Below are 21,079 nucleotides of genomic sequence, written 5' to 3'. Positions count from 1 at the left end.
GTAAATCTCCAGCATGTATCAAGTGCTCTGCCACCAAACCATCATGATCATATGCTCTCCTAGTCCTCATCCTGTCAATGGCGTTCTTCACCATCTCAGTGGTAAAGAAGGTCCTAGTGGCTGGACATGGCTCTAGAGGGTCTGGTAATGGTGGTTGCCCAAGTACTGTATATAATGATGCTGCATATTGACCCCAAATCTCGGGAAAGGTAATCACTGGAGGAGGTGAGTGCTCATGGAAGAGACGCCAGGCCTCACCTGAATCTCGGCTCAAAAAGAGCTGATACAAATCACGTTCCATCTGGGCTAAAAAGGCCTGCTTCTTCCGTCGCACTAAACGCCGAAGGGCAATCCGAGACTGTCTATATGTAATGACTCCAAGTATAAGCTCGCTCTGAATCTGAACTCTCATGTCTCTGCACTCCTCATCATACCAACTATTCTGAGGCATGTTCCCAGAACGTCTTCTCTGATCTGGTTGAGTGTGTGGGTATGCCTCTGCTGCTGCCCCATGCAAGATCTCTGTCAATAAATTGGTGATCTCCTCCACCGTATATACAGGCTCGGCTGCCCCCATCCGTCTGTAAATCTCTTCCACATAGACTGAATCCGTCTCTGGTGTAAGAGTATACCGTGTGTGTGCAATCCTCCGTGGTGTCTGAGAGACACTATACTGGAAAGAGACTGAAAAAGTCAAGAGAGCATGGTCCACTGCTACTCCAACAGGCCTAGGGCCCACACTGAGAGAGAGAGAGAGAGAGAGAGAGAGAGAGAGAGAGAGAGAGAGAGAGAGAGAGAGAATCTTTTAATGTAAGAGCAAGAATGTTCTTTGCAGCTACACCCTTCTGTCCAGCCAACGTGAGCTCCTGCAACCCTCAACGTGTGACCTTGATGTCCTTTGCATGTCATGGCAGCCCTGCACCCAACCTATCCTCTGAAGCCCTTGCGTGTGCCAACCTTGGATGAGTTAAAACTTGAAGTGTCCCTCTCGTCATGCCGATTCCAAATTTTCCTTCACAACGTAAACGAAGTTGGTGAGGAGGAGCTGAGAAAGCCGAGAGAACGGTACTTGGAGCAGTAGAGCGTACCCGCTGTCTGACACAAAAACACAAGGGGAGGGGGGTTGCTCTGTGTGATTTTTTTGACATCCATTAAATGAAGAAATACTGTCAGGGGAGCATAGTTCAGGGGCCAACCTATGTGAGAGGGAAACTCCATCCCTCTCTATCTCTGTAAATGGGTGTTTTGAAGCTTCAAGCAGTTTCAGGGCATTGTGTTTGAAGTCTGTTATCATTTCACTGCTTGTTTTAGAAGGACCGGCCAATTTCAGAAGAGGAGGTTGTATTCCTTTTATCTACATATATTTTGACATGTGTGATTTGCCTAATTTGCTCTTATTTTTTTGTGGTGCAGGAGGTAGGAATGGTCGAATTCCAAGGGCTGCTTAAAGTGCGGATCATCAAAGGAACTTATTTGGCTATACGGGATGTGAAAACAAGTGATCCATATGTTGTTGTCAGTATTGGACATCAGGTATTATGCTTTTAGCGATTTTGCATTTGGCTTTTTTTTTTCCCCCAAGAAAAGGATCCTTCTGTTAGTTAAAAATCGCCCATTGGGCTACAGCACCCCTGAAAGGGAAAGTCTACAAGGGGGGAGACACTCTCAAATGAAAAGATATGTACAAGGGTGGGCTAAATCAAGATATGGGAGGGGAAAACAGCCACGCAGGTGGCCGATAATGCCATTGCGGAGCCCCATGCTCAATGGTGAAGAAGGGGCCTGATCGACATAGTCGTAAGAAGGCCTGTTCGTGCTCCCTCATGCTGTCCGAGCCCCGCTGCAGCTGGCCTCTCAAGGTGTGTATCAGCTCTAGCCAGAAATCCAGTATTGTCTCTACTGGTGGGACTGCCCGAGCCTCAAAGATACGGAAGCAACAGGCTCTCCATACAAACCACAGTGTCAAGCTGCTGATAAGGGTCCATCGGCTATCTCCCTCTTGCCGCCAGTCCTGGGGGGTGACCTCCAAGGCTGAGCAAAGTCGAGGGCGTCCATCGTGTATCTCAACCGTCATACTGACTGACTCAGTCTCATAGTGGAATTCAGGGGCCGTAAGTGTGGACCATGCAGCCGAACCCCAAGTAAACTGTCTAGCTGTAACTGGTGTGGGTAGGAGACGAAGAACCCTCAGCCAAATCTGCTGTGCCAAGGGACAGTCCCATAAGTAGTGCCGTTGGGTTTCCCTGTGATGCCCACAGACTATGCACATTGGGGGGTGACCACTGTGCCCAGGGGAGCCACTATGTTTCAATGGTTAGTTGCTGCTGCCCTGTGAGCAACTAACCATTGAAACATAGTGGCTCTCTTGGGCTGTCAATTGTCCCAAACCGTGTCCAGAGATTTGTTAAGAACTCAGAAATAGGCCCTCCCTCTGCCAGTGATAGGCTACCGCTGGAATGACCTCTCGACGAGCAGTCAGGATGTGTCGGCCCATTCTGTCTGTGTGTGAAAGAAAGGAATCCCTGGGTGGTCCCTGGTTCAAAGGGATCTTGCCAGAACCACTCCCCTGGGTCCCACTGAACTCTGGCTAAGGGGCAGCTCTCCCATGCTCACAGTCTCCACCCTCCTGTCTCAATGACTGAGGGGTCAAGATCCAGCAGACAAGATCTCCCCCAAATGGCAAGCACTCTGACCCGCTGAAAACAGCACTCTGTGATCTCTAGTGGCTTTGATGGAACGCAATGCAGCTTGCCCTTGCCCTCACTCCGGACCTCAAAAAAAAGACAGCCCACTGTCTGAGCAAGCCATGACTGCAATCAAAACCTTCAGTCTAGTGAAAGCACCCATCCACCATGCTGCATGAATGGCCTTTGAAACATCCTGGCACTTACTCATGGCTCCACGCATACCTCGCAGTCAGTCACTTTGTAGCTTCTCTGGCAGTGACCTGAAATGCAGCCAATCCCCAAGAGTACTGGCGGGCCCCTTTGCTAAGGCTCCCCAAGAAACATGTGGCCGACTCCCAACCATGTGACCCCTTTTCGTGCGAACTAAGGGGTTCCAAGCCAGGGGCTTCCTCAAACGCTCCTCCAAGCATCTCGGCTCATGCTGCTGTAGGCCCTCTCTGAGTTGCTCCCAAGATCGAAGTATATTCAGTGTAAAACGATCCTCCCATCCTCTGCCCAGACCCACTCTGTGAATCTCTGTGAAAATCGGAAATCCAATGTGTGGAACGGCCCCATGGGCCTCGTAGGACAATGTGCTGTGTCCTTTGTAGTAGCAACTCCTACCAGGGATCCACTCATAGAAGACCTTTGACAACGAGCTTCCCAAGGAGGGCTCTACACTGACATGGATCGATGATCCCCAAGCTTCCCTGAGAGCGAGGAAGTGCAATGACCTGCCAAGAAACCTGGCCCTCGGAGACTGTCTCGCCCTGACCACAAAAAATTCATGATCACACATAGTTGCCACAACACCTAGTTGACAACTACGACCCTGCCAGCAAGAAATATGTGTGCCGAGCTCCAATGTAGCAACTTCCTCCGTATAAAGATGAGGAGGTGAGCAGTCTGCTGCTCGGAAGACAAGTCCAATCCTACCCGGCAACCCAAGTAGTGCACTGAGGTCTCTGGAGGAATCCATCGAAGGCCCTCTCGAGGTGACCACTCAAGTGTGGGAGCAATACCAATCCAGAAAGCAACTGTTTTTTTCCAGTTGATCAGTGCTCTTGAGGCACAACAAAAAACCTCTATTGCCTGCTCACATATCTGTAGATTGGCCAGCTGGCCCTCCAAGAATAGATCAGTGTCATCTGCAAACTTAGCATCCAAAAGCTCCTCTCCTCTGATAGGCAACTGCAACCCCCATAGGCTGACCTCCTGTGAGGCTAAGAATCTGCTCATCGCCTCAGCATAGAATAGAGAGAGAAAGGGGGCAAGCGGACAGCCCTGTTGCATCGATCGTGAAAGCGTGAAAGGAGGCCCTTTGCCCCCATCCAATAAAACCTGAATGTGGGCCTGGGTGTAGAGAGCAGAGACACCTCTAATCCAAGCAACTGCAAAGCCCATCCTCAGCATAGTGCCCTCGAGGAAGCCCCAATTCACGCAACCATATGCCTTTTCGAAGTCAAGAAGAAGTACTACCAGGTCCTCTCCTTGTAGTCGGGCTAGAGCAGTCGCCTCCCAAAATGTAAAGATATTGTCAAGGAAACTACGCTCCTTGACAAAACCTGTTTGTGTCTCATGTATCAAAATGTCCAGTAGGGGCTGGATTCTCAAACTCAGAGCCCTAGCCATAATTTTGTAGACTGAGTTGAGAAACGTAATGGGCCTCCAGTGCCTAATGTCATCCAGCTGGCCTCCCTCCTTGGGGATAAGATAAATCAATCCCTCTGTGAAGCTGTTAGGCATGTCTCCTGTGGCCATGATGTGCTGAAAATCCCTGCATAGTCCCTCCCCCATACCATCCCAATACTCTAGAAAGGTGGGTGTCAAACCATCCTCACCAGGGAAGCTACCACGAGGTAAAGCGTGTAATGCATCTCACAACTGCTCCACTGAGAAAGGTATCTGTAAACTCTGTCGCATCTCTTCAATTACCAAGCAAGGCGTGTGAGCCCAGCCCCTCTCTCTACAGGCCCGTCGATAGATACTCTGTCCGAGGATCAACTGTGAGAAGCTCTCGGTAAAAGTCTGAAGCCACTGAACACATGCCATCAGGATCAGTGACGACTATCCCATCAGGTCTCCTCAACTGACGCATCCTAGAATGGGCATGGCGTGGTCCCATCATCTCAAAAACTCCCCAGTCACTCTGTCCCCTACTTGGGACCAATGAGAGGACTGCGGATGAAATGCAAACTCATGACGTCGCTCCTCAATGGGTATCAGATCTTGTCTGGCTTGGTGCATGTCTCTCCATCCAAGGGCTATCAGGGTATCTCTTCTGCATCCTCTGTAAAGATGCTATCCCTCGTCTGAGTCGGCGCTCCTCCTCTCTACCCGCAGAAAGTCAAGCTGCTGCCTCCTGATGGAGAAATAGGCTAAGCTATCTAATGCAAGTGGCTGCCTCCAAGACCTCCATACTCTCGGACCAAATCAACTCAATCTGTGCTCTCAACGCTGTATCCAAAAGCAGTCTCTCTGGGATCCTGAGCCTAGAGCTAGTGCTCCTCAGTCTGTCCATCAATGCTAAAATCACTGGTGCATAATCAGAGAATGCGGTCCCTGGTAGGATACCCACTGAACCTCCCACACTACATACGCTGTCACTAGCATAGAAACAGTCTATTCGTGAGAGGTTCACACCTCCTACTCATCTGTCAGATCGAGAGAAAGATGGGCTCTCCTGAGCTCGCGTAAAGCCCCCATGATGCCATACATCAGTGATCCTCAGAGTCATGCAAAACCTCTCCCAAGCGGCCAACTCGGCTCCATGCACTGCAATATGGCTGCCCCCTACCTGCTCCAAGGGGTCCTCAAGCATATTGTAGTCACCCCCAATGCACCACTGCTTTGCTTGTGGCAATGCATCAACCAAATGGGATCGAAACTCTGCCCGAGCACTCTCATGATTGGGTGCATAGAGGTTCAGAAAGCCCACAATGCATCCTTGCCACCGCATAGTAATCTAGTGGGCCCTACTTGGCACAATGACCCCTCTATCCACAATGGCCGGCTGCCAAGAGTCCTCAATAGTCATACATACACCTCCTTGATGCCTCCAAACCCAAGAGCAGCAGACCAAAATGCCCCGTATCTAGCTCGTAGAATGTGTCCACAAACGCCGAATGCGGCTCTCAGATAGATGATGCTCTTGCATCATAAGTATATCAATAGGCCCTCCCACAAGGCATCTCTGTAGCTCCCGTCTCAATCGACCTCTGTGGCGTAGAAAGTGTGGTCCTCCAAGGCCCTGTACATTCCAGGAATAGTCTGCATCCGAGCGGCCCCGAGATCGGCCCCAAGATAGTGTTGCGTGCATGACGTGCCCAATGATAGCCCAAGAGGCGTGTGTCGTCCTCTGAGCTACATCCTCTGACCAATCATCCTCATGGGTATATACATAACAAGGTGCGTGCGCACTGTACATCTGCAAAGAAATGAATCATGATATGCATGCAACCTGTAGCATCTAGCAGTGAGACTGTAAACTTGGTCAACGGCCATAGCATCTGCATCATGTCAGTATCCCTAGGTATCCTGTGTGATGGAAGAACTCTAGGGTGTGTGTCGTGAGCCAACCAAGTATCGAGTCCATAGTCCCGTCCTACGGCTCCTTGCCCGCTGTTGTTTCAAGGGCATCTATCCCTCGTGCCGCTAGAAAAAGAAGATGGACTTGAAAGCATGCGGCCTCTAAATCAGCATGGGGGTTGCCAAGAAAGCGTTAAAGCATAGCTGAACCTCCTCCATCGTCTGCTGATGTCAAAGCTGGATAGGCCATCAGGAATGGTCCTAAAGGCCGAGGGTTCTATTAGCAAGGTAGTTGCAAGGTAGGTTGTGTCACAAGACGGGCACCACGTGCCAATAGAAAAGAATAGACTGAACAGACTTTTATCACTTCAATAACAACTGAACTGAAAGAGAGAGATGACACGCGACAAGGAGTGGCGGAATTCCACCCCAGAGAGTATTGGCCCCAAACCTTGGCGCCCCTTTTGGCATTTCTTTATATTGCATCAATGCAGTACAAGCCGGTACTCTAGACTCTGCACCTTCTCGAGGAAGCATGCCAAAGAATGAGCCCTAGCCTCATATTTAAAGGCCCTCGGCCTGAAAAGCAGTCACAGTAAAAAGCCTTTAAAACTCAAAAGCTTCTGGTCCAAAAAGCAATGCCAAAAGCTGCCAGCGTAATTTACGGAAATCCGTATAGCTTGCCACGTCATCAATCAGTGCAAAACACGGAAATCCGTACAGCTTGCCACGTCATCATGCCAACATAATTTTAGCGAAATCTGCCACGTCATCAGTTTTTGGCGTGTGTCCGGATCCTGCTTTATTTTCTTCCTTTATGTCACTTGGGGCCCCATGGAACGGGGTCCCCATAAGTTGGTAGGACTTCTTTTGTTACTTGTTCTTGTTAGGGTTTAGGCCCCTCGGCCACATCTGTAAGTTGGCTCCGTTCTTTAGGCTTTGACATGTCAGCAGTTTGTTACAGGCTGTCCCTCTCTAACTAGCCCACTAGCAACAAAGGTGCTGCCAAGAGATCTTTGAGCAGCTGAGAAAGGTCCTGCTCCCTGAACCTGAGATGGGGTGCGTAACGGGCCCGGGAGGGGGATCTTATGGAGGACCTGGGAGGGGTGGTAGTAGGGTGGGGTGGGGAGGGGAAGGCGGCATGGAAGTGTTAGTGGGAATGGTGAGGCTGCCGTGGGAAATGCCTCCTCATCAACATCAAGCTGTAAAGGATCAAAGCGGGACAAAATAAACAGGTTAACTCTTTGGATTGTGTGAGCCCTCTTATGACTAAATCAAGGTATTAGGAGTCCATGATAATAATATTGCACAAAAATAAATTACCTTTGATACCATAGTCCAATAAAAGGCATAGACTGTAGAAAAATTTGTATTAAGTTAACTGGACAAAATGTGAATTCTTATGGTAAATTTTTGAATGTTTATCTCTAGAATGGTTAAGCTGGGAACCCTCTACTGTTGTACTGGTACAGGTCGGCCACTAGGGGGCCTGTGGGTCGTGTCCACACATGGGCACGATCTAAAGTTCTTCTTAGTCAGGCCCATACTCACATGACATGACATTATGCACCTCCTCAATGGTTCATTTTACATGTATCCTACAGGCCACCTTGAGTTTCAGATAGCCCTCCTTAAGTGTAAAATGGTTCATTTTACACTTATCCTACAGGCCACCTTGAGTTTCAGATAGCCCTCCTTAGATGCATCGTCTATCCGACAGTGGAGGCCGATCAATTTCCTGTCTTATCCTACACTTATCCTACCTTGAGTTTCAGATAGCCCTCCTTAGATGCATCGTCTATCCGACAGTGAAGGCTGATCAATTTTTGCTCCCATGATTAGTATGTGTTTGAGACCATTTCTACCTTATCTCATGCATACTTCTCAAACAAGTTTTCTACAGGACGATGCATTTTGGACATCATCTTCACATTTTACTATTTCATGTGGATGATTGCACATGCAGGATTGCTTGTAGGCACTTGTGCTGAGTGTGTTGGTCATGATCCGATTTGTCAGCAGAGATGCACTCTGAAGCTTGAGTCCTTGAGGCACTGTTTTTGGGTTTGTTCATATGCGTAGCCAATGTGGAGAGCAGTTTGTTTTTTGCTCATCAAAGTTGGCATTTATGATGGGTTTGTGACGTGGGGGGTAGTTGCATGGCTTTTTGCAATTATTGGGGTCACACCCTTTTTAAAAGGCTCTCGGACTGACCCAGTCTTCATGCTTACTTCATTGGGCTATAGACCCAGCACTCTACAGGTGATTCCAAATATAAGTCATCCTTGGACCTTTGGACCTATCCCAGAAGCATGGTGTGTTTACTACGTTTTGCAGCATCACTCTTTAGACCATGTGGAAGGCTCGTTGTGGCATGTGCTATTTGGACTGAGCTACTACATACTCTTTTAACCAATAAGATATTTCAATGGGTTCCTTCAAGGTAGTGGAGAGGTACAAACCAAGTTGGCATTGCAAGATCTACCAGGATAGCGTGCTCGCTACTGCTAACGCACCCCCTCCCCCCCTCGCTGCCCCCCCCTGCCCCCGCCTGTCCTTGCGCGCGACAGCCGAGCCCGCCCGTCCCCCCCCCTGCTGCGCGCTACTTTATCCGCCCGCTGCCCCCTCTCTTGCTGCCCCACCCCCACCCGCTGCCCTCTCGCGCCGCCACCCCCCCGCCTGCTGCCCTCTCGCGCCGCCACCCCCCGCCTGCTGCCTCTTGATTTTCCGCCCGCCTTATCCCCCCCCCCCCCCCGCGTCTTCCTCTCTCCCGAGGTCTCCCTGCACTTGGCTCTGGCAGCATTGTTTCTTTGGACAGTGCTCGGTGCGCTTGGTTGCAGAGTCTCTTCTCCGTCCGCTTCTTCGCCACAGCAGTAGACACAGAGGGACTCGTCCGAAGCCCCCTCGCCCGACCCCGCTGAGCCCACCATTCGACTTGCTCTTTCACCCCCACAGAGCAAGTGAGTCTAGCCGTAGAGGTAGAGCGCTTGCAGGCGACTTCTGTCATCTGCAAGATTCTCGACACCCGACCTAGCAGAGGAGAGCTGCGTGACTTTCTCCAGGCCCGCCTTCTCGCAGAGGTGGGCAAGATCTTGGACGTACAGATACTCGGACGAGGTTACTATCAGATCGAGTTTGAGACCTCCGAGATGGCGTCCAAGGTCATCGCCATGAGTCCATTGACCATCCGAGCAGCACGAGCCCATTTCGACACTGGAGACATGGTTAGGACCCTACTTCGGATGTTCTATTAGAGGAGGCAGACATCCCCATCTCTTCTACTTTCTGGGTTTGCGGAGGGAATACTTACCACTTTTGTCCAGGATAGGCTCGACCGTTGGGACTGTCTTGGAGTCACCTCGCACGGCAGCCTCAGTAGCTGCCAAGGCGGCTGGTATTCCCTCAGTTCGCTTTTTGGTCAGAGATACTCACACGCTCCCAAAGGTCATTCTTCTGCCTCCGGTGAGTGGGGGTTGGTTTAGACAGAGTGTGGAGTATTCGGGCCTTCCGAACCAGTGCTTCATTTACCGACAGATGGGGCATCTTGCGAAGGCCTGTCCATGGAGGAGGCCTCGACCTACACCACAGACTCAGCCCTAGGCTGCAAGGGCTGGCCAGTAGCCAGCCACCCTCTGAGCCTGGGGCTCCAGCAGAGAAGGGATGGGAGCACGTCCGTGGTCGACGACGACAGGGGTCACAGCGACAGCTTGGCACTCAGAGTGGTCCTTAGGAGCCTACTCAAAAGCAGTGGGCTCCCACGGGGAACCGGTTTGGTCCTCGTGAGCAGGATGAGGTCCCTGCTCTAGCCCCCACCCCAGCTTCACCCTCGACAGCCCCTCCCCCCCAGAGTTCCCCCCCTCCTCATCATCCTCCCCCCGCCCCGTGCTCCTGCCGCCTCTTCCCCCGCCCCTCTACCTCTGCCGCTCCCCCCCCCCCTCTTCTCCACCGCTGCCCCCTACTCCTTCTCCCCCCCCCCCCCCTTCAATTCCACAATCGACCCAGGGGGCAGGGCCTTCTCCAGCTGCTAGGAGATCTCTTGGCAGCGCCTTTGTCACGAGTCGCCTTGTGAGAGAGGGACAACCTTTTTTGCGGCCCTCTCTACAGGTACAGACGTCCTCATCATCCTCCCCCCCGCCTCGTGGTCCTGCCGCCTCTTCCCCCGGCCCCTCTACCTCTGCCGCTCCCCCCCGCCCCTCTTCTCCACCGCTCCCCCCTGCTCCTCCCCCCGCTTCAGTTCCATAGTCGACCCAGGGGGCAGGGCCTTCTCCAGCTGCTAGGAGATCTCTTGGCAGCGCCTTTGCCACGAGTCGCCTTGCAAGAGAGGGACAACCTTTTTTGCGGCCCTCTCTACAGGTACAGACGTCTCCCCTTGCAGCTATCCCTCGTGGTCTGACGAGCATTGACATCCGGCGCCGATGGGCCTTCTTCGACTACGACTTTACTCGTTTTCTCGGCGACCCCTCAGCAGACCATGAGGCAGCGTGCTTCAGGGTCCATGTTATGTTCCTTGCAGCTAGGGGGACAGAGGCCTTGGACTCAACAGTTGGCTTCTCCTTTCCCCTTTGTGGCAGGGACCAGGCTGAGTGGACTCTTGACTCAGTGTTGGGATGGTTGCACACACAGGTCCTAGAGTTCTCTCACCACATGGGAGAACTAGGAGTTACAGACATGCTTCAGACTTTGTGGCCATTGGCCAAGTTTGCGGTGACACCTCCAGATACAACAGGATGTAGACACATTGTGGTTTACTTCTTTGCCGATACACAATGCTTGCCATGCTATGTACACACTCATGAGGACTCTTGGATAGAGGAGGTTGCTTACGTACGGCTCGCTCTGCTTGGGCTTGGGCTAGGAACTCGTTGCAGTCATGCCTATCTAGAGGACGCTCGGATGCGGATTACTCCCCATCCAAGCCAGCCTCGAAGATAGCCCGTTTAGCTGTTGCGGCAGCATCTGTTCTCTCTCACTCCCCATGAGGAACGTCTCATGGAACTTGCAGGGATTAGGTGGGCCCCAATTTCAGCGTTAGTGGGGCCGACTGCGTTAGGAGCTTTAGCGTTGCCTTGTGGAAGGAGAGATTGATCTCCTTATGCTTCAGGAGCACCATCTGTGTGAGAGCCTCATTAGACGTTGTCGTCAGCTCTTGCCTGGACGATATGATACATTTTGGTCACTTGCTCTTGGACCTGGAGGCATCCAGGGTGGGGTATGTATGACTATTGCGGACTCTATGCAGCAGGCCATTGTGGGCAGAGGGATTATTGTGGCAGGTAGGGCTCAATGGATTACTATGCAGGTTCAGGGTTGTCTAGTGGGCTTCCTGAACATCTATGCGCTCAATGTGGCGAGTGCTCGAGCAGAGTTTTGGTCACAGATAGTTGAGTCTCTGCCGTAGGCAGAACACTGGTGCATAGGAGGGGACTTCAACATGTTGGAGGACCCTTCTGACAGGATCGGTGGTAGCCATGCTACTGTGCATGGAGCTGAGCTGGCAGCTTGGGAGAGGTTTTGTATGACTCTTGAGGGTCTCGGATGTTTGGCAACACTCTAGTTTTGTGAGGCCCCTAGACAGCCTTGCCTTCTTTGTTCGGACCGCAGAGTGGTAGGAGTGAATCTATCGCGGATAGATCGCTTGGGAGGGACACTTGGCCTTCTGGGAGGGACTCCCTTCTCGGACCATGCACCAGCGATCCTCACAGTGGCAGACAGGCAGAGGAGAGGGAGCACGATCCTTCGCATCCCAGAGAGGGTCTTGTTGGACTCTGTACTCAGAGAGCGAGTAGAGGCTCTCTGGACAAAGAGCTTGGACAGGCAAGATTCTCCTGTTGATAGAGTGGCCTCAGGATTAGTTCAGATTATCGTGTTTATTGTCTGCAGAGCCCCAATCAAAGCGTCAGGTTGCATGCAGGGAGCAGGTTTGGGCATAGATGCCTGAGGAGATGCGTCAGAGGCTTGAGCTGCCACTTCAGCTTGAGGAGTTGCACACGGCTCTTAGGGCCCTCCCCAGTGGTAGCTGTCCAGATGAGGATGGGCTGACTCCCAGTTTTTTCTTGGAGTATTGGGACCTGCTTGGCCCAGATCTCTGTAGTGCTTTTCAGTACATTTTGCACACAAGAGTGATGCTTGACAGCATGAGTGAGGGCTTGATCTACCTCATTCCCAAGGAGGGTGGCTCCTTGGATGAGATTCGACAGTGGCGCCCCATCACCATCCTCAACTTAGCCTACAAAATTCTAGCCAAGGCTCTGAGTTTGAGAATTTAGCCACTTCTAGAGAGCCTTATACATGGGACTCAGGCAGGTCTTGCCAAGGAACGTAGTATCCTTGACAAGATCTTTACTTTTTGGGTGGCTTCTGCCCTAGCACGGCTTCGTGGTGAGGACCTAGTGATTCTTCTTCTCGATTTTGGGAAGGCATTCGACAAAGTTGACTGGGACTTTCTAGAGGGCACTCTACGCAGGATGGGCTTCTCAGATGCTTGGATCAGTGGGGTGTTAGCTTTCTACAGACAAGCTCACAGTCAGGTACTTTTGGCAGGAGGTAGAGGTGATCGCTTCATACTCACATGTTCGGTCAGACAGGGCTGTCCTCTTATCCCCTTCCTCTTTCTGTTCTATGCGGAGGCGATGAGCAGGTTTTTGGTGTCGCAGCAGGTTGGTCTACGGGGCTTAGCACTCCCTATTCAAGGTGATGAGCTACTGGACGCTGAGTTTGCCAACGACTCAGCCTTGTACTTAGATGGCCAGGAGGCCAATCTTCACAGGTGTGAGCAGGCTGTGGAGACCTTTTGTTGTGCATCGGGCGCACTCATCAATTGGAGAAAGACGGTGGCTTTCTCGGTTAGTAGTGCACCTGTGCCCTATTGGATGCCAAGAGAGGGTTTTAGGTGGATCCCCCCAGAGACTGCAGTTCGGTACTTGGGCTGTGAGGTTGGTTAGGACTTGTCTCCCGAGTAGCAGATTGCTCCTCTTCTCCTGTCCATCAAAAGAAAGCTGTTACATTGGAGCTCAGCACGACTTTAGTTGGCTGGTAGAGTAGTAGTTGCCAACCAGGTGTTGTTGGCGACTATGTGGTACATCACTTCTTGCTGGATCTTCTCGAGTTCTTGTATCAGCGAGGTAGAGAGGCTGATTAGGAACTTCCTTTGGTCAGGTCGTGACACTCAGATTGCCCGAGCCAAGGTGGCTTGGTCGGTCATCACACTTCCTTGTTCTCAGGGAGGGCTCGGGATCATTGATCCAGCACAGCAGAGCAGAGCCCTTCTTGGGAAGTTCGTCGTCAGAGGACTTCTTCCAGGCGAGGAGCCCTGGAAGGAGTTCTTGTTGCAGAGGCTTCGTGCCAGGGTGCCTCAGTCAAGAGGCCCTTGGCAACCTTCGACCAAATGGATCTTTACAGAGTTGCGCCGAGTTGGTTTGAGCAGGAGACTGGAGGACGGCTTCGCTGTGAGTTTGCTTCGATCTTGGGAGCTCTTGCGGCGAGGCCTGGAGCAGAGACAACCTACTTGCACGGAGGAGCGCCTATGGCAGCCCCTTGTGTGGAACCCCATGGTTAGCACTCAGAGAAACCACTTGGTTGGTAGTCGGCCTATGTTTCCTAGGGTCCCATGGCAGCGGGTCCAGCGCGCTCCTTAGGTGACTGGTCAGAGTTCACAGGCTTGTCAGAGGAGGTGCAGGGTTTCCAGCTACAGGGCATGAGAGGGATGCAGAGCATGTGCCAGGACATCTCAGAGGCAGTTCAAGCTGAGTGGCTCACGCCTCATAAGCCAGTAGCACCCAGGTGGGTGGGAGCCTTCACACGAGGGGAGGTTCTCATCTCAGTCAGGGCCTGCTCAGAGACTGTTCCATCCCTTTTCTTCGAGCTTGAGGTTTGGGGACGCTCACAACGAGTTGCAGTAGAGGCCCCGCAGGTGGCAGAGTGCTGTTTTCAGAGGATCCGAGTAGTGGGCATGTGTGGGAGGAGTTGTGTCATCGATCCTGACCCAACAGCTCTTGAGACTGGACATTGGAGGCTGTGGGCTTGGCAGTGCTGTTCATTGGTACGAGTACAGTGGGATCCTGGTGAATGGCTCATGAGGGACCCTTTCTCTTCTGCAAACCACCCAGTTGTCCCGTTCTTTTAGTACACTGTTCGACTGGGACGTCATATACTAGCAGCACATTGAGAGGCCCGCCACGCTGCAGCACCTCATTGGTAGGAGGAGGGTCTCACAGCTGAGTTCTTGGCAGCCTCCTGGGAGAGGTTGTGGGACTCCAGACAGCCAAGACGAGTCACCTTGTTTCAGTGGCTGGTCGCACAGAGAGCTACAGCAGTTGGGAGTTGGCTAGTGCATAGTGGTCTCTCGGCCGCATGTGCAGCTTGTGACCATCTTGTGGAGAGTCAGCATCACTATCTTTGGGACTGTCCTTCGGCCCAGCAGGTGTGGCTACGAGTTCTTCGGCTAATGCCTGCTCTCTCCTCGGCTCGACAGTACACTTGGGGAGCAGCGGCTTGGTCCACCCTCATGGGCCCGGCACTTCAGTTTGAGCTATCTTCCACCAGCAGGATGATAGTGGTGCAGGAGGGGCGACCTACACTCCAGCGTGCTATAGAGCTTACCCCACAGGAGTGGTGCAGTGAGAGAGAGGAGTGTTGGGAGCTCATCAGTGGCCTGACACTCTGGTTCATCTGGCGGGCCCGTTGCTTCTGCATCTTTGAGGCTCGCCTTGTGCAACCAGCAGAGACTGTTCGCGATTTTTTGCTAGAGCTGATCCGCACTCTCAGAGGACAGCTCGAGGGACTACATGGCAGCTTTGACCGCATGCGAGAGCGCACAGAGGCTTTCCTTCGACTCTAGCGTCCTGTGCCTTTCTACACCATGGTCGAGGGTGTACTCCGATGGCACTACCGACCATCTGTGTGGCTTTTCCCTCCCCCCATTTCTTGATTTAGCCCCATTGTACATATGCTGGTTTTTTCATTGGGAGAGTCTCCCACCATGGTTGTTGTAGCCCTCTCTTGAAGAGGTGGTTGTAGCCCTATGGGCAGTTTCAGTAACTAATGGAAGGATCTTTTTCTCGGAAAAAAAAAGGGTAGTGGAGAGGCACACCTTTTTTCGGTAATGGGCGAGATTTTCAGTCCTTTTCAGTATGGACCATGGTCGCATCACATGATGGCACTAAACACGGTGGTTTCTTTCCTTACATTTTGTTTGCTTTCCTTATGCAGGTGTTTTTCTTTGTTCTCCTGGTTTCTGTTTGTCTAGCTGCTTCCATGTATGCGCCTTATTTCTCATGTGTGTGATGCTTGTGAGTGTGTATCTGCATGTGCTTGGGCCTTAGGTTGAGTGTTTTGCATTACTGCTTGTGGTTGAGGTGTGTGCGTGCATGTTTTCCTGTTTACTGCTTGTTATTCTTTTGTTTTTTTTCCTGTTTGATGAGTGATTTAGGTTTGGAATTGCTTTGGTGCGTGTGGGCTAGTGGGTGTGTAGGGTGGTTTCAGCCTGCCTTCAGATTTGCACCATATATTGCTTGTAAGTTGAAGAATGTTATAGCCCTATGGATCATTGCTAGGGATGGCTAGAGGCTCCCCCCCCCGGATTTTTGGTACAAAGTCTTCTTGTGGTGGTGATGTCCCTTCTGTTGTATACGGTCTTGGAGATTTGGAGTTGGCTATTGGAGATTTTTTGGTGGAATTTTTGGCCTCCTTGTGAGATCAGGGTGGCCTGTTTCTACTTCAGCTCTCTACTACTTCCTTCCCTCACTCCCCTGCTCCTAGCTTTTTTTGTATCACCCATCTTTTGTAACTTTGCATCATTGATAGTTTTTCTCCTATAGTTTTTCTACTAGACTGGTTTTCCTGTATGCCTACGGGCTGAAGTAATGCCTTTGTGCTTGTAATTTTCAGTACGCAATACAATAGGGTACCAAGCCCAACTTCTTTTAAAGAGAAAATGAAGTGAAATGAAATGTTAGATTAGAATTAAACTAAAGGACTAAAATCATCATCATCATCATCATCATCAATGCCCGAGGATGCCCAGCATCAAGCGTTGTCCGAGAAAGTATTGCATCAGTCACTGAAGAGCTTCGTCAATGTTTGCCTCCGTAAATAGTCGTACTGGGCGTCCATATCGTGCTGGAATAGTCCTAATCCTTTAATGGAGCCTCTGTCAATGACATGGTCGCCCTCGTAGACGTGGACGTCTAGCTCGCCTGAGCTCAATGGCTCTGTCAACTAATATACCTCTGGTATTGGTGGGCTTTGAAGTTTGCTGTGAAGTATGCTCGTCTGGTAGCCGAGTCTCTGCTCTAAAGAAGTCAGTGATCTCCCTCTGTGAATGTCTCCCACTTCCTAATCTCCTCAAGGGACTTTCCTTGTGTCTGCATAGCTCTAGCAAAAACAACCCGAGGCATCTCTGATCCTGATATCTCATGACTCTAGCCAATGGTCCAAAGCCCTCTCTGAATAAACAATGAAAGCGGCCTCGTATCTCATAGTATACCTGGCAAATGTGGTGTAATTCTGTCTCTGGCTCTATATGACACAACTGGCTTATCCTGGCCTCTGCTCTCCTAAATCTGCCAATTTCTATCTCTAGTTGATGCGATGATGTGCGCATCTGACCAATAGCACATCGAATCCCATAGGATAAATGAGTGTCCATATAGGCCGGTCTGATCACATATCCATCCTTTGTTAGTTGGAGAAGATGCTCTTTATAGAAAGCCATCTTCGTGCCCAACTCCTACGGTGGCTATATCCATGTGCTCATGGTATCAAGCTGAATCAAATCCTGATGTATGAGTCTACTAACCTTTGTCCATGTGAGATGGGGAGGGTGCACCCAAGAAGTAATGAAACGGAGGCAGTCTATCCATGTTGAAACAATGTGACTGAAACCATGATGTCATGTGCCCATACAAGCATGCTGTATCCCCTTGTAGTGCTACCTGTCGGGATGACTTAGGGGCTAGTCGAGCATATTTGTCTATGGGGAGGTCCCATAGACTATACATGAAGGATACTGATCTAGTAACTGCCTCGAGTACCAGAGAGGGGCAGCTAGCTCGGCTCGAATAGTCACATGTGGCACGGAGGCCTTAGACCGAATCATCCGAGAGATCATAGAGACTAAAGGCCTCTCCATACATTTCCATCCATTAGTGCTACCGGATCTGACACGGTGGTCCACCGAGAGTCCCCAAATTTGTACCCTGTAAAGCATAGCTGAAGCCACTAGACTGTCAAAAAGCCAGAGCTTTGTTCGAGGTTCCTGAAACTAAACCTCGGAACTCAACTTCTCCAATCCTCCCAAGGCCGCATAAGCTCTTGTCAATCTAGTCTCTGCTACTCTCCTTAGTGAAAACACCGGTCCACTGAAGATTACTGTAGCAAGGCTTTAGTGTCACAGGCACTGGACAGACATTTAGTTGCAGTTGGGTTGAGTCCACACTGGATGGACTTTTGCTTGGGCTGTGACACAAGGCTGGCATATGGGTGGTGGTCTAGTGGACGCGGGGCCAGACCACCACGACCACAATTTTGAGATAGTCTTAGCTGGATTAGATATTTGTGAGCCGTTGGTGACTCTTTATGGTTGTATATATTTGTAGCTATTTGGGTTTTATCATCCACTTTGTATGGTATAGCATCTAATCTCGAGTCCAGAGTCTAGAGTTCTGCACAACACTGGCACTCTCCCTGCACATTGGAGCCTCGACACCCCCATTGTACCTTGAATCCTGAGCTTGGAGTTGTGTGTGTGTGTGTGTGTGTGTGTGTGTTCCTAGCCAGAGTTGTGTGGTTTTTTGAGCTTGCCGAGTTCCATTGAGTTGAGTCTCCAGTTGTGTTTTGAGTCGTGTCGTGTCTTGAGTCATATTCCACTTTTGTGTTTGAGTCGTTTGAGTCATGTTTCCGTGTGATGTTTCTTATGTTGGAGTGAGGTTTCATGCTTATTGCACTGAGGAGCACCCACTCTAGAGAGCACGACACCTTTTCCTCGGTACAGGTGCTCTCATTTTTGGCATGCCCAATGGGACCTCAACTGAAATCGCACTCCGTGGGAAGTCTAGTCGAGGAGCTATTGGGTTTCACCTCTCTGTTTTGGTCTGTTGGTTTCGATTAGGTTGGGCTGCTTCAGCTTGGTCCAGTCTAGTTTCATCTTGTCCCGCTTAGTCTAGACCTGCTGGTCTAGTCTCTCGTCCTGGTCTAGTCTCTCGTCCTGGTCTAGTAGTCTCTTGACCTGGTCTAGTCCTCTCTCATCCAGGTCTAACCAAGTGGTCCAGTCACTCGCCCTAGTCTAGTGGCGTTTGGGCCAGTGCCCAGTAAGTTACAGGTCTTCGTGCCCAAGGATTGGGTGGGCTTCTGGTTACGATACGACACATACAAGGCAATCAAAAGAGCGACAAAGCCCACTACTAAGTCCTCTAAAGTACTACCACAGAAAGCGTCAACCCTTCGTGCCAAGCAGAAGTCCACCAGCCCCATTACCTCTACCTTCCCCCTCAACCAGTTCTACACCTCCCTAGTCACCCCCATCAGTAAACTTCTCATCCCCTGTGTTACAGCAAGCTCCAGTGCAACAAGCTATTGCGCAGACAGCCATGGAGGAGCTCACAAGAGTTCTAGCTAAGGTGAATATTAAGTTTCCGACTCTCAAGGGTCTCTCCAGAGAGGATGCCGATAACCATGCCTGGAGGTTCGTGTCTCGTTGCAGAGGTGTGGCCTCAACCAAGAAGATCCTACTTAGTACTCTTCCCATCTACCTTGGATGGCTTAGCAGACAAGTGGTATAGTCAGTTTGCTGAAAACCACTTTACTACTTGGGCCACATTAAGACAACAATTTTGTGAATCCTTCAAACCAGGGGACTTCCAAGAAAAGGTTCTCGATGAGTTGGCCAACCTGATGCTTCAGCCCAAAGAGACTTTTGCAAAATTGATGACCCGAACAAAATCTCTGGTCGCCAAGCTTCCTCAACAACTTGGTGAGTTTATGGTCAAGAAATGGGTAGAGAAGGCTCTTCCAAGGACTTCTCAGCAAAAACTCAGAGAGAATCTCCGACCTGACGCCAACCTGGAGGAGTTTGTTGCTGCTGCTACTAGGATAGAGGGGGCATGGAAGCTGTTTACCGACACTTCTCACGTCGAGACTACCTCTGTACTCTTGGAAAGTCCATCTGACCCCTTGACTTCTTTACGAAGGGAACTTGAAGCCCTAGAGTTACAGCACGCTCTTCGAGAGGAGAAATCAATCTCTTAGATAGGAGAAGCCCCCACATCACGACGCTTTGGATCAAATCAAGCAAGAGCTAGAAGAGCTTAGGTCTCAGTAGGAGACTAAGGCTATGGTATGGTGTAGCTCATGCCGCTCTCCAGGACACCCTCCACAGGACTGCCTCCTTCGCGCTTATTGCCACTTTTGCGAAAAGTCTGGACATGACAAGGATTGCTATTGTATCAAGGGATTGTGGCAAATCCAACAAAGTTTCGGGCCTTTTCTCCGGGCTAGCACCGACATCCAATATGGTTTCCCCCTATGGCCATCCAAACTACATGCCACCTTTGCTCAATACCCCTACTGTCCAAGGTATATCAAGTACTTTTTCGTCTCAAAATTTTTATCATCCTCATGCTCCCTCAGCCCCTCAGAGCTTCTACACCCCAGCCTCCAACTCAATGCAATAGGAGCAGAGACCACCTTGTCCCCCGTTTTGTCCATCAAATCGGCCCATGTTATGCTACAGATGTGGAGAATATGGGCATTACCAATGCAAATGTCCTTTACCTGAAGGGTTTCCTCCTTGCCGTCATTGCCCGGAGTCTAAGGACCACTACAGTAAGGATTGTCCCAAGCAAAGGGCATCGTCATCTTCAGACTCAACTCAGAGCCAACAAGAATTCACATTCCGGAAGATCAATCTGATGGCAGTGAACACCATCCCTCAGCCATCACCTGCTACTCATGCGATTAGGCCACAACAAGTGGGAGAGCCCTCAGCTCGCTAGCGTCCTCACTCGGGCACAAAGAGAAGCTCTTGGTCTTAGCTTGCCAACAGGTCTATCTTCACTTCCACAACCTGTCCTATCTGACCCAATTGACAAGCCCTTCATTGGTGCTAAGGGCAGGCCAACCTCCATGCTATCTGACATGGATGGAACCTTCTTGGAAGAAGTGGCTGACTTGCAACAAGCCAAAGTTCCAGAAGAAGCCCATATCGAAGGAGCCAAGCCCACAGCAAAAGCCATCTTGAAGAACACCTTTTAGCAAGTGTCACTTTACGATATGCTCCGGCTTGATGCAAGCGTCAGAAGTGACACCCTCATGGTCATTCAGTCTCTGTACTCGAGAGCAAGACCTAGTGGTGGGCACCTCCCCGTACAGCCCTCAAAGTCTTAATGATTTCCTATCCAGCCGCTCCCCTCACAGATTACAAAAGTCCTCGTTTCACTGTATCTATTCTTGGGCACCAATTCTCATCGGTCATACTCGATGGTGGATCTGGGATCAATTTGATGCTAGAGTTCACTATGTTGGCTTTAGGTCTGCAGCCTACCCGCCCTGCTCCATTCACTGTTACATTGGCCGACAAGAGGACAGTCTATCATGTAGGCATAGCAGACAAGGTGCCTCTAAAGGTACAAGACTTCACCTTTAGCTTGGATTTTGTGGTGGTCAGTCTTCCGGGGTGGAGGGAGGATTTCCTTTGCTTATTGGTAGACCATGGTTGCAGCACACTAAGGCACTTTATGATTGGGGAAACGACACCATGTGGATACATACTCTTGGATCCCCCATGCAACCACTTCGACTCGAAGGAGGCATGGATCCAGTAGTTCATCACAGCTATTTGTCAATACAGTCCAACCCTGACCTAGAGGAGCCTACCCCACCTAACGGGTCTG

At 50.7% G+C, this 21,079-nt stretch overlaps 1 protein-coding gene across 2 annotated transcripts in view; it reads left to right on the top strand.

Annotated features, from left to right (window-relative positions):
* Nucleotides 1-21,079, top strand: part of LOC147464919 (ADP-ribosylation factor GTPase-activating protein AGD12-like) — a 203,942-nt gene that overhangs the window by 122,438 nt on the left and 60,425 nt on the right. For both annotated transcript variants that reach the window (XM_086517071.1, XM_086517074.1), the window contains one exon: nt 1,414-1,533. In XM_086517071.1, the coding sequence (XP_086373197.1) occupies nt 1,414-1,533 (120 nt within the window). The remainder of the gene's footprint in view (nt 1-1,413; nt 1,534-21,079) is intronic.

The sequence above is a fragment of the Adiantum capillus-veneris genome, chromosome 1 (assembly GCF_014529385.1).
Source record: "Adiantum capillus-veneris isolate H3 chromosome 1, ASM1452938v2, whole genome shotgun sequence".
In the NCBI taxonomy this organism is placed as follows: domain Eukaryota; kingdom Viridiplantae; phylum Streptophyta; class Polypodiopsida; order Polypodiales; family Pteridaceae; genus Adiantum; species Adiantum capillus-veneris.
The sequence above is the reverse complement of the archived record's forward strand: the minus strand, read 5'-3'. Positions and strand labels throughout refer to the sequence as shown.